General features: G+C 30.1%; 1 protein-coding gene across 1 annotated transcript in view; it reads left to right on the top strand.

Annotated features, from left to right (window-relative positions):
- Positions 1–11594, top strand: part of LOC118187328 (uncharacterized) — a 62821-nt gene that overhangs the window by 22035 nt on the left and 29192 nt on the right. Inside the window, 5 exon segments of the mRNA XM_085826625.1 lie at positions 7780–7902; positions 9656–9941; positions 10136–10218; positions 10363–10467; positions 10562–10641. Of these exon segments, the coding sequence (XP_085682751.1) occupies positions 7780–7902; positions 9656–9941; positions 10136–10218; positions 10363–10467; positions 10562–10641 (677 nt within the window).

Raw genomic sequence — 11594 nt, 5'->3', positions numbered from 1 at the left:
GCAAAACATATGAGAATTTCTGTTTAAGATCTAACTGCAAAATTTTTAACTACCTTGAACTGCCACAGATGAGCTTTTTCAATAAAATCAGTGATCCATTTAATCAGTCCATCAAAATGACATTTTTGTCTGTAATAAATAAACTTAATTGCTATTATACTGTAACTTATTCTTTCTTGATGGTGGGAAAATTTAATTCCGTCATGTGGTTATGACTTAGGAGTGCTGAGCATCACTGTATGCCCTAGCTAAACCTCATCGGCAAAAAGTCTAAGTTTTGCAGTTCAGTCTAACAAGCAAAAATAACACCTTTGAAATCTGCTTTTTATTGAAATATTTAGATTCTTGCTTATTTTATTTTTATAATATAAACAAGAGATCCTAATATTTGCAATTAAACTAAAAATTAAAATTCAGTTTTAGTAATAATATCAGTAAAAATAATTATATATTTAAATTATTTCTCTTACAATAATGAAGTAAAAAATTTAAAAATTTAAAATATCACTGCATATTATATAATCCTATTGCTGATTTGCAGCATATTATCACATTGCATACAAAATTTTAAGCATCTGCAATGTGTGAAACATTTCTAAATTCTGAATTCATGTTGTAAGCATCATGTTTTAATATTTGTAGAATAAAATCATAAATAATTTTGATAAAGTAAACCTAACACTCAAGAGATTTTATTCAATTAGATTTCGTAACATTTATATAAATTTATGTGGATTTAAAATTTGAAATTAAAAATTTCCAGTTCAGCATATCAATTAAAATATAGTAGCACCATTTAGTTTAATCACATTTGTTCATTAATATTTTGATAACATTAGCTCAGTGGTTCTCGACCTTTTTTACTTCCTTGTACAAAGTAAAAAGGAAGTATTGTAATCGCGAAAAGTTTCAGGCAGCATATTTCAACGAAAATATCCATTTTGACCGCTATCGAATGCAATTTAACGATGTTTTTGCGTGATATCTGTACGTAAGAACAGAATAAAAGATTTGTTTCCTCCAAAAAAATTATAAAACTGCTTTAAAATTAAATCTGAAGAAAATTTTTTGTGGTGTCTGTACGTATGTATCTTGCATAACTCAAAAAGGAGTAGCCTCAGAACGTTGAAATTTTGTATATAGGACTGCTATAACATGTAGATGTGCACCTCGTATTTTGGTTGCAATCTGCCGCACCAAACGTATATAAATATATTTATATATATATCCACTTTGTTACCCGGCTCAGTGATCTCAGTTTCCTTACTCTTATATATTTGTAAATTGTATATTTTTTGCTTTAAAAATGATTGAATTATGTTGTTTTTATCTTCCGGTTAAGGCTTTTATGCCTTTAGTAAATCTGTATGCAATATCTTTAGAATTATCAACAATTTTAAAGTTCTAATTCACAAGTCAAACAACAAAAATCACAGCTGGTTTTGCAGCTAAGGATGGTGGTTCGGTAAAACCATCGAAACTAGTCCAGTGAAAATTTTGAAAATTAACGCTGATTTTTGTTGTTTGACTTGTGAATTAGTACTTATTTGGCGTGTTATTGTGTCTTAATTTTAAAAGTTGTTTAAGTGCCGCTAAGCCTTTTTTTTTTTCCTATGGCAGCCATTGATTGTTTACATTTGAAACAATCAATGTAGCAGACTAGTGGATTTGTTGCCAATCTAGAGAAACTTAGCTTCGCAACAACAGAGATAACGCCTTTATTTATTATTGCCAATTAAATCAGGCTTAATCCTTTGTGGAATTTTTCCGAGGAAATAAGTGTTTAAGATTTACTTCGTAATTTTTAATATAGATATTTTGAGTTTTTATGTATTTTTGCCTTCTCACGAAGTGAGAACTGAATTAATTAAATGAGAAATACTCAATCGTCTGTGAAAAACTTTCTTTTTTGTTTTGTTTGCTTAATTTCTTTTATACATCATTCTAGCTTTATTATAGTATTTGAATAGAACATGTGGCAATGATTAGATAATTCTATTCTTTAAATGATATAAATTTTGTGCATTATGAATTATGATATGAACGAAATATAATACTATTAAGTGAATCTAGTACCAAAGTGTCGCTATGGTAAACAAATACTAGAGTGAATTTTAAAGAATGCACTTATTCTATTGTGGTTTATGTGCTGTCGGTGAAGTAGTTTTAATTCAATCCAATAAGTTTAAATGAAATGCAAGAAAAAATGCGTATAATTTAATATTCCGTACAAGGAAGTCATGTGGTGTACACATCAGATTTTTTTTTTTCCCATACATCCCTTTCACCAGTATTAAACGATCATCCCCTGTCATTTCCAAAGCTTAAAATACCCTTATTTAAATCTATATTATTGTTGTAATGTGTGTTATAAATTAAACAAAAAAAGGGGGGGGTATAGAAAATCTTGATGAATACCAATACTTGAATAAAAGTAGTTTTTATTCATAAATTAAACTAATACTTAACCAATAAATAAAAGGCTAAGTGTATCCCCCTGAAGCTATGGAATTTCTCCATGGGGGCATTCCTGATTAAAATCCCCTACATTAACAACAATATTAAATTAAAAGAGCAAATAATGCTCTTCAAAGTAGTAATGGAATTTAATTCGTTTATAGATTTAATCAGAAACATGTAAATAAATACTTGTAGATATAGCCAGAAACATATAAATAAATACTTGTAGATATAGCCAGAAACATATAAATAAATACTTGTAGATATAGCCAGAAACATATAAATAAATACTTGTAGATATAGCCAGAAACATATAAATAAGTACTCAAAAGGCAAAAGTTGTTTATGAACTATTCAGAATGTCTGTAATGCAAAAGTTCATTCATAAACTGTTCATAAGATTTCTGGAAATTATTTGACTGACGCTAAACCCCTGATCTCTATACTTTAAGAGTATCCCTCATCAAAAGAGAAAGCGCTGATGTAAAATTTAAAATTAGGCAAAAAAAAAAAAAAAAAAAGGAACCTTATGAGATGATTTCATGGATTTTTATAACACATTAAGTCCCGTGACTAACTGACAGATGATGTAGTAATATCAACTTGACTTCGTTGTTTGAAAGAACTAACCTTCAAATTACACGTGTCTAATTTTCAGGGCATTCGAACCTGAAACAGGGAAGCTACTGTGGGGAAAGTGACACTAGTGTATTTGTGAACAAAATGGAGAAAAACAAATTTCGAGTGTTCATTAAACATTGCTATTTAATGGGCAAAAATACCGTCTAAGCTCAGCAATGGCTTGAAAAATGTTATCCAGACTCTGCTCCATCGAAAACAACCATTTGCTGTGGTAGGCTGATTTCAAGTGTAGTCGCACAGATACAAATGATGCGGCATGCTCGGGTAGGCCAAATGAAGCACTCACTCCAAAAATGTGAAGCAAGTGTTGAAAATCTTGATGAATGACCGCAAAGTGAAAGTTCATGAGATTCCTGAGATGGTAAACATATCAACTGAAAGTGCGTATACGATTTTACATGAAAAGTTGGGCATGAAAAATGTGTTTTCCAAATGGGTGCCGCATATGCTCGCAATGGAATAAAAGCAACAATGAGTTGACGATTCACAGAGCTGTTTGTCTCTGTTTACTCGTAATAAACAGGATTTCTTGCGTCGGTATGTGACAATGGACGAAGCATGGATTCATTATTTCACTCCGGAGTTGAAGTGGCAGTTCGTTGAGTGGCGTGCAGCTGGTGAAAGCCGTCCGGAGTGTCCAAAAATGCAATAGTGAGCTGGCAAATTCATGACATCAGTGTTTTGGGATGCGCGAGGTATAATTTACATCGACTACCATGAAAAGGGTAAATCTATCAATAGCACATGTTACAGTGAGTTATTGGTGCGTCTGAAGGACAGAAAAAAAAATGCTTATGAAGAAGAAAAGAATCATCTTCCATCAAGACAAGGCCCTGTGCCACAAGTCCGTGCAAACACTGGTTACATTGAACAAGTTGGGCTACACTCTGCTTCCCCACCCACCATACTCCCCAGATCTAGCCCCCAGCAACTATTAGCTGTTTGGTGATCTGAAAAAGATGCTCCAGGGATAAGATTTGGCTCGTATGAGGGAGTCATCGCTGCCAATGAAGCTTATTTTGCGGACAAGGACAAATCGTTTTCATTGTATCGAAAAGTTAGAAAAATGTTGGAAAGATTGCATAGCTTTTGATGAATAAACATAAATTTTGTGAAATGGATTCGTTTTCTTAGTTAGTTCCGGGACTTATCGAACAATGTGTTACATGTATGTAATGAGAGCAAATTTTGGAAACACTGAAGTAGGAACCCTGAGGTGTAGAAATGCAGAAATACTGATTGGTGTAGATACTCTACTGAAGAGGAAGAAGTCGAGCTGGATTAAGTTCCACTTTTATTTAAATTCACATTTATGGCCACAGTTTACTTGACACTCTAACTGTGCCTATTTTCTAGAACATTGACATTTTTTAATATTGCTGCAATAGGAAGAGAGTAAGGGAAATAGCGTCCAAGCAGCACAGAACTTAAAGCTAAAAGTGTACATTTATCCAATATGGAAGATCGCAAAGAGGAAGGTTTTGGTTTACAGAGGGTTCAGTTCTCAAGAGTTCAGGTTCCAAAATAACTACGTCATCAGCATTACGCAAGCTTTGTGGCATAGATTAATCTAGAAATGATGCAGTCCAGAAATGTTATTATTATTTTTTAAATAAAGAGGAAATACCCAGATTAAAAATGAGGAATTAAGAGGCTATTATTAAATTAAATATTAAAGGTGATTTAAGTATTTTTTATTTTACATGTATGTATTTCAAAAGCAAAGAAAAGTGCGGGGGAAATTGTGCAGTTTTTTTTTTTTTTTTTTTTTTTTTTTTTTTTTTTTTGAGGAAGGTGGACCTATGTATGACCATCCTCAAAATTGATAGGGTTATTCAAAATCTACACTTTTTTTGCTTATTTTTAAATGGTTGATTAAAATTAAAACCTTGCTGCTTCGTGACTTAATTCCCTGCTTTGCGATATTTCTCTGTTACTTGCCAATTTTCAAAATCTATCATGGTCTTATATTTGACAACTTTATTTAAGTTTAAGAATTGTTGTTTATTCTATAATATTTTGATCACAATAAGCAAAGTATTTTCCATGTTTTCATAAACAAGTAAGGAGACTTTTGCAATTTGATAGCAATATCCGAATGATAATATTAATGATGATTACATTAAGTGGCAACTTCTGTGCCAGTGACATTTCATTCCCGTGTCATATCTGGTATGGTGGGCACATAAAAGGAAAATGAAACATATTGTATATGATAAGCTAGGAGCAAAGAGGTTAATCATACTTAATTTTAATTATTTCCCAATTAATTCTATAGGAGTTAGTAAATCACATTGTTTGTTAATATTATTTAATTTATTACATGATAAGGATGTTATTCAGAATGCAAGAAAATAGCATTAATTATCTTCTAAATGTTCCAGATTTTCACATGTTATATTAACATAGTTTTGTGCTTCGTTTTTATAATTGTTGCTAATAATGGCATTATACAAAATTTTAAAATGTGAAAATAAACATTTTTAGTAACTGGATCTGAAAACACTAAAGTTTTTAATCACTCCTATTACAAATATGTATGCAAATGAATGGATAGTTTATATGTATCTTTTATTAGTCATTTGCTTACTGATTGGATAAGAGATAAGAAATAAGCTCATCCATTGTACCTTGAGCAGGTAAAATTCATAATTTCTTTGTTGTTCTGTTAGGAATATGTTTAGGGGGGGGGAATTATCAAAGATTAAGGCAACTAAATGAAAAATAGTAACTGTAAAGGGTGTCCCAACAAAAACACCAAATTTAATATGCCCAATAAAATTTATTTTAGAAAGTTTTATTTAAAATTTTTTTTTCAGTAAATAGAAAATATTTTTACATACTTATAACTGAAAATTAGTGAAAAATAGCATCTATCTCGGTGACTTGCTGTGTAGCACCACTTTCTCTCAATTAAATTTATAATCACTTTTTCATATATCTGCCTATTGACATGGTTAATGACACATTCAGTTTCTTTTTTAAGTTCTTTTGTTGTCTCTCCTTTAAGTTCTGTTTTGGAAAATTTACAGTAACACTGTCACGGGGAGTAGCAATGTTGTAAAAAGACCGGCTGAATCATGAGTGCAGTGATTTAATGTCTGCTGTCAAACCTGTATCCTTAATTTTCGTTGTCAATATGCACGCTGTTGTTTATTAGATTGTTTTGTTGGGATGCTCTCTATAAGTGTTTTTTTCTGTTTATTCTGTCAAGTTTACAGTAGTAGTTAAGTAAATTTATGCTTGCGTAACAGGTGATTAATAAGAAGGCATATTTAAGAAATGTGCAGGAAAAATATTTTTGTTTTATACTTTATAGAAATTTGTAATTTTAAAATATGGTTTTTCCCCCCTTATCTATGTTGACAATTATGTTGTTGGAGTCATTATTTGGGTTTTCATCCGCAGAGAACCCGTTGGCGCTTCGGGAAAGAAACCGTTGGCGCCGTTGCATTCTTACTCGCCAAGCTCGCGGTCCATCGATGATGAGCTGAGCGTAAACGTGATATTTTGTAAACGTGATTTTTAGTGCATGTAAATTCAAGTTAGCAGATAAAACAATATATTAAGCATATGGTAGTAAAAATTCACAGATAATATGCATGTAGATGTAAAACTAAACGGTTAAACGTGATATACGAAAATAAATTTGTATTAAATTCAAGTTAGCACAGAAAGAAATATATTATTAAGCATAAGACATTATATATGCATTTATAACGGAAATAAAAATTCATTTAAAAAATATAAATTAGTATTAATATACTGAAATTAACCGGTTAAACGTGATATACGAAAAAAATTTGTCTTAAATTACAGTTAACACAGAAAACAATATTCCTTACACCAGCAGTGGTTTGCTAATTTTGATGACCATGGTGATGCATCAAACTATTCTGTCATCTTAGATAATCAAAAATAATATTTTTTATTTCAATTTAATCATCTATTTATGTCACACCTGCCATCTTCTGAAAGGTTATTGTTAGAAAAGCATTAACAATATATTATCTTGTTAAAATTTTACGCCATAAAAATTGATTTATTCTCATAATTTTAGATGACAATAACCAATAATAAAAATAAAAGCATTAGTTAATTATTTAAAATGCACATGCACATTTTTGCGGTCTACGAAATCAAATTATTTTAGACTTTGGAAACCTCATGGTTTTTAGAGCTGTTAATAATTAAGAACACAACGTGAACAGCCGTGTTACAAATTAGCAATCACCCCTCCTTTCATCCCGAACCGAGAACCGGCATCTATCTACGAAAATATTTCTATCTATTCGTTGTTAAAAATTCAGAAAAAAATAATAATAAATAAGAGAAGAATAATATAAATCTGCAAATGCGAACAACGACAGTGTTAATTCAACAAAATAAACGCAAGAGGAATGGTTGCAAACTTCAAACAAGCGAATAGGATAAATCCGATGGGTTACCAAGTTTGAACTATTATCGCCAAAGTTGGCGATATTGACATTTACCGGGTTCTCTGCGGAAGTGCTTCCCATTATTTTTGTAATGGTTAGTAAAAATTCATTTGGTAAAATTTAACATTACAATTTCAATTTCTCTGTTTCTTTAAAAAAAAAAAAAAAAAAGAGCTAACATTAGATTTCAATTGTTTCATAAAAAGTATTTGTTTGTTTATTTAATCTATTTATTTAGGCCAAAGAATCTAAGAAACCTGTGAAAACAAAGCCTCCCCCTCCTGTTCGTGAAGAAATGTGTTTAGATTCTAAACGTGCAACGAGAAAGATGAATAGTCGATCTAGAAATATGACAAAAATGGTATATTTATGTATACATATAGTATATAAATTGAGCTATATTGAAAGAATGATTGTAATGTTCATAGTTTTTTTCTGTATTCTTTTTTAAAGAATTTCAGATTTATTATTATTTTTTTTTTTAACTCTGGGGTTCACATAAATTATCTGTAAATTAGGGTAAATGTTGTTACTTTTCTTGAACATAATAATTTTAAAAAAAAAAGTCTTTCAGTACTTTGTTATTATTTAACTAAGAAGCAACCAACTTAGAAAAGCAAATAGTCAAACTTACCAAAAATATTCAGATTTAATGCTATTCTAAATTTTTCTGCCTAAAATTAATTCGCTATTCATTTTTAAGTATAGACTACAAAATTTCACCCATTATCTGATAATAAGCTGGAGAAGCAGAAGTATTGTAACAGAAATAAGTTTAATAATTTTATATTCAATTAGTAATTATTACTTTATTTGCATAATACCGTTTATTTGGAGGTTTTAAAGTTTGTTAAGAAAGCTGCTATTAACAAGTAAAATCCAATTTAGTTGTGAAAATGAAAACAGATATTGAAAATGCCTGTATTTCTTATATGTAATTATAAACAGTATTAAGCTGGTAAATTTTCAGAAGGGTATTCATATTTCAGATGGAAACAAAAACTATATATCATGTGTTGATAAAGAGAAAAATAGATTATTTAAAAATTTTTAAAAAAAGGGGGGAAATGAAGAAGAATTTAACTTAAAAATTTAAAGCTGATGGAAATCAGTTTTGAAACAACAACAAGTAATGCCTACCAGCAGCCGAGCGGTAAAAGCCTCTGAACACTGGTAGTTCGATCGGGCTGCATGGCCGTTTTCGTGGTTTTACCCATGTGTAACGTGGATATGAGCCAGTTTCCCTTTAAAAAAACCTGCACTGGGCATCCCTCCCTTTTCATGTAGTGCCTAAGGGCGAAGCACGTAATAAGCAAAAAAAAAAAAAAAAAGTAATCCACTAATGATTTGGTTGGAAATTCTGGAAAACCTGTGAGTTATCCATAATTACTAAATGGAATTGGTATAAGCCATTCAGTTAAAAGCAAAATTTTGAAAAAAAAAGTGAAACTTAAATAGTGTATAAAAATTCCTTGAATTTATTCTACTTACTATATTTTCTTATTCATTAGAGTGTAGATCACATAATGCATGAAATCTCCATTTTAAGCAGATCAGCTAAAGCAATTAGACAAACTAAAATAAATATTCTTTTGAATGTTTTGATTTTGGAAATAGATTCCTTCCAAATACCTTCTGTTCCCGGTTTAAAACATTTCTAGGTTATAATATTAGAGTAGGCTGTTTCAAGTTTGTGTCTTTAAGCCTGTAAAGCAGTTTAATTAACTGTAGTTTAAAAATAAGCAAACTATACAGATATATTTACATTTCTATAAGAATGCATTTTAAACATAGCAAAATCAGGATGGAGCAGAGGATCCATTACTGTAACTGGAAAACTGCATTTATCATATCTGGATTATTCCTGAAAACAAACTGTATATGCAGTTTTGCCACAATCTAAATTTTTTACAAAGTGATTAAAAGACTTATTATTCCAGTAGCAGAAGAATGTACAAATTATAACTGTATTGTTAGATATGATAGTGTACCATGTGATGTGACAATTACATCAATATCAATATCTCGGAGCATAATTTTTAAAGAAATTAAAAACATCGTAATTATTTTTTTGCATTGCAATTTATAATGCGTTTATTCCTCCCATTCTTTAGACATTGATGTATGAAGATGAATCTAAAGACAGTGAATTTTCTAATTCGAGGGACACAGACAAATCAAAGAAAAGGAGAAGAGGTCGAGGTACTAGAAAAGGATTTAGACCCTGGGACGTGTCTTCTGAGTCATCATCTTCAATAGAGGAATTAACAGAAGAGGAGGAGGAGGAAGAACATGAAGAACCTTTGGTTTTTGAAGTAAATGAAGATGAATTTGCTTGTGAAGAAGTTGAAGAAGATGCTGAACCTGTAGTAATTAGGAGAGCCAGAACTGCTAAAAAAAGTATTTTACGTTCTGCATTCTATAATGTTGTTTTCTAACGGCATAAGTTATTTTATCATTTTCATTCATTCAGTTTTAAATATTTTTGTTTTTAATGATTTTAACTGCATCATTTTACAAATCTGTTTATTAATAAGTTTATGATAGAGTTCTCAATTTCTTTGATAATTATTATCTTGTTCAAATATTTTCAGCATCTGAAGGAGAAAGGGAAGAGCCTGTTGTGATTGATGACAAGCCATGTTCTAAATGTGAAAAATACGATAGACCTGAATGGGTATTTTTTCTGAAATCAATTTATACATTGCATTTGTGATGATGTTTCATATATCATTTTAAATTTTGTGTGTTTAATTATTTTTCTGTGCTCTAGTAAAATAATGTTTTTTTTTTTTTTTTTTTTTTTTTTTTTTTTTTTTAGATTCTTCTATGTGACAAGTGTGATAATGGTTATCATACATCTTGTTTGATTCCTCCTCTCATGCTAATTCCAGATGGTGATTGGTTTTGCCAACCATGTGAACATGTAAGAATATATGTCAACTCCTTTGCCGCCCTGTATTCCGATCTCATTTTGTTTCCTTTTTTCTTTATTAATTGTTGTTACTTTACCACAATAGATGTTCCTGTGTGAATGCTTACAAAATGAACTGCAAAAATTGGAAACAGTGTTGAAACAGAAAGAACGAGAAGAACTGAGGTATAATGTCTTATGCTAATATGCAAAATAGGGTTGGCTCCATGCATCAGAAATAATACCGAGATAGTTCTATGCATAATTTATTTAAGTTAAAACAATTTTATTCAGAAATTTATAAATATTGTGTACTAATTTGTAAATTATGGCTTCATGTTTTTTACATTTATTAATACTTTACAGTGGTAAAATTTTTTTAGTTTTACTTATATGTTGTAATATATAAGTCCCCTTTTGCAGTATAGTGTAAGCTAATTTCTTAAAATGAATTAAAATACAATAATTTCTTATATCTACAAAGCTTAAATTCCTGCAGTGTTATGCAAATAGGAAACCACAGATACTGAGTCTGTAAGGCTATGTAAAATATTGGATTCACTATTAAATATTAGCCATTTATATATAGGATTTAATTTTTTGAAATAACTATAATATAGATATATAAAAAAGCTTCATTAAAGAATAAAGTGAATTTAATAATTAGCATTAATTTAGTGAAACTGTTAAATTACAAATCATTAGCAATGTTACAATAAAAGTGTGTTGTAGAATTTAATTAAAATTTTTTTCTTCCAAAGTTTCTGCATAATTCTTTGTAAGGCTAATGTTTTCATTGGAAATGTTGTATAAGACTTTTCACTTCTGACTCATCCTCTGATGTTATTTGTTCATTCAGAAATGCGAATTACTCCAGTTTAACTCCTGACAATTAGAGCAGAAGATTATTTCTTCCATTGTTTTTTATTTACTGCCTTAAAACATTCTGTATTTTATGCAATAGTTACAATTTGAGCTTCTGCTGTTCTGATATTGAAAGTTCTGTTGTAGGTTAATATTTAATATTTTTGGCTATAATTTAAGCCAACAGATATTTGCCATAGAGGATTTAACAGCATCTAATAATTGATTTCTTGCTATTGACCATCTCACTGTCAATTGTGATTGGATGTTTTTTA

Source organism: Stegodyphus dumicola, chromosome 11 (assembly GCF_044657685.1).
Source record: "Stegodyphus dumicola isolate Sdum_Otavi_A_Nest chromosome 11, ASM4465768v1".
Classification (NCBI taxonomy): domain Eukaryota; kingdom Metazoa; phylum Arthropoda; class Arachnida; order Araneae; family Eresidae; genus Stegodyphus; species Stegodyphus dumicola.
Note: the sequence above shows the minus strand (reverse complement) of the source record. Positions and strands in the feature narration are given on the sequence as shown.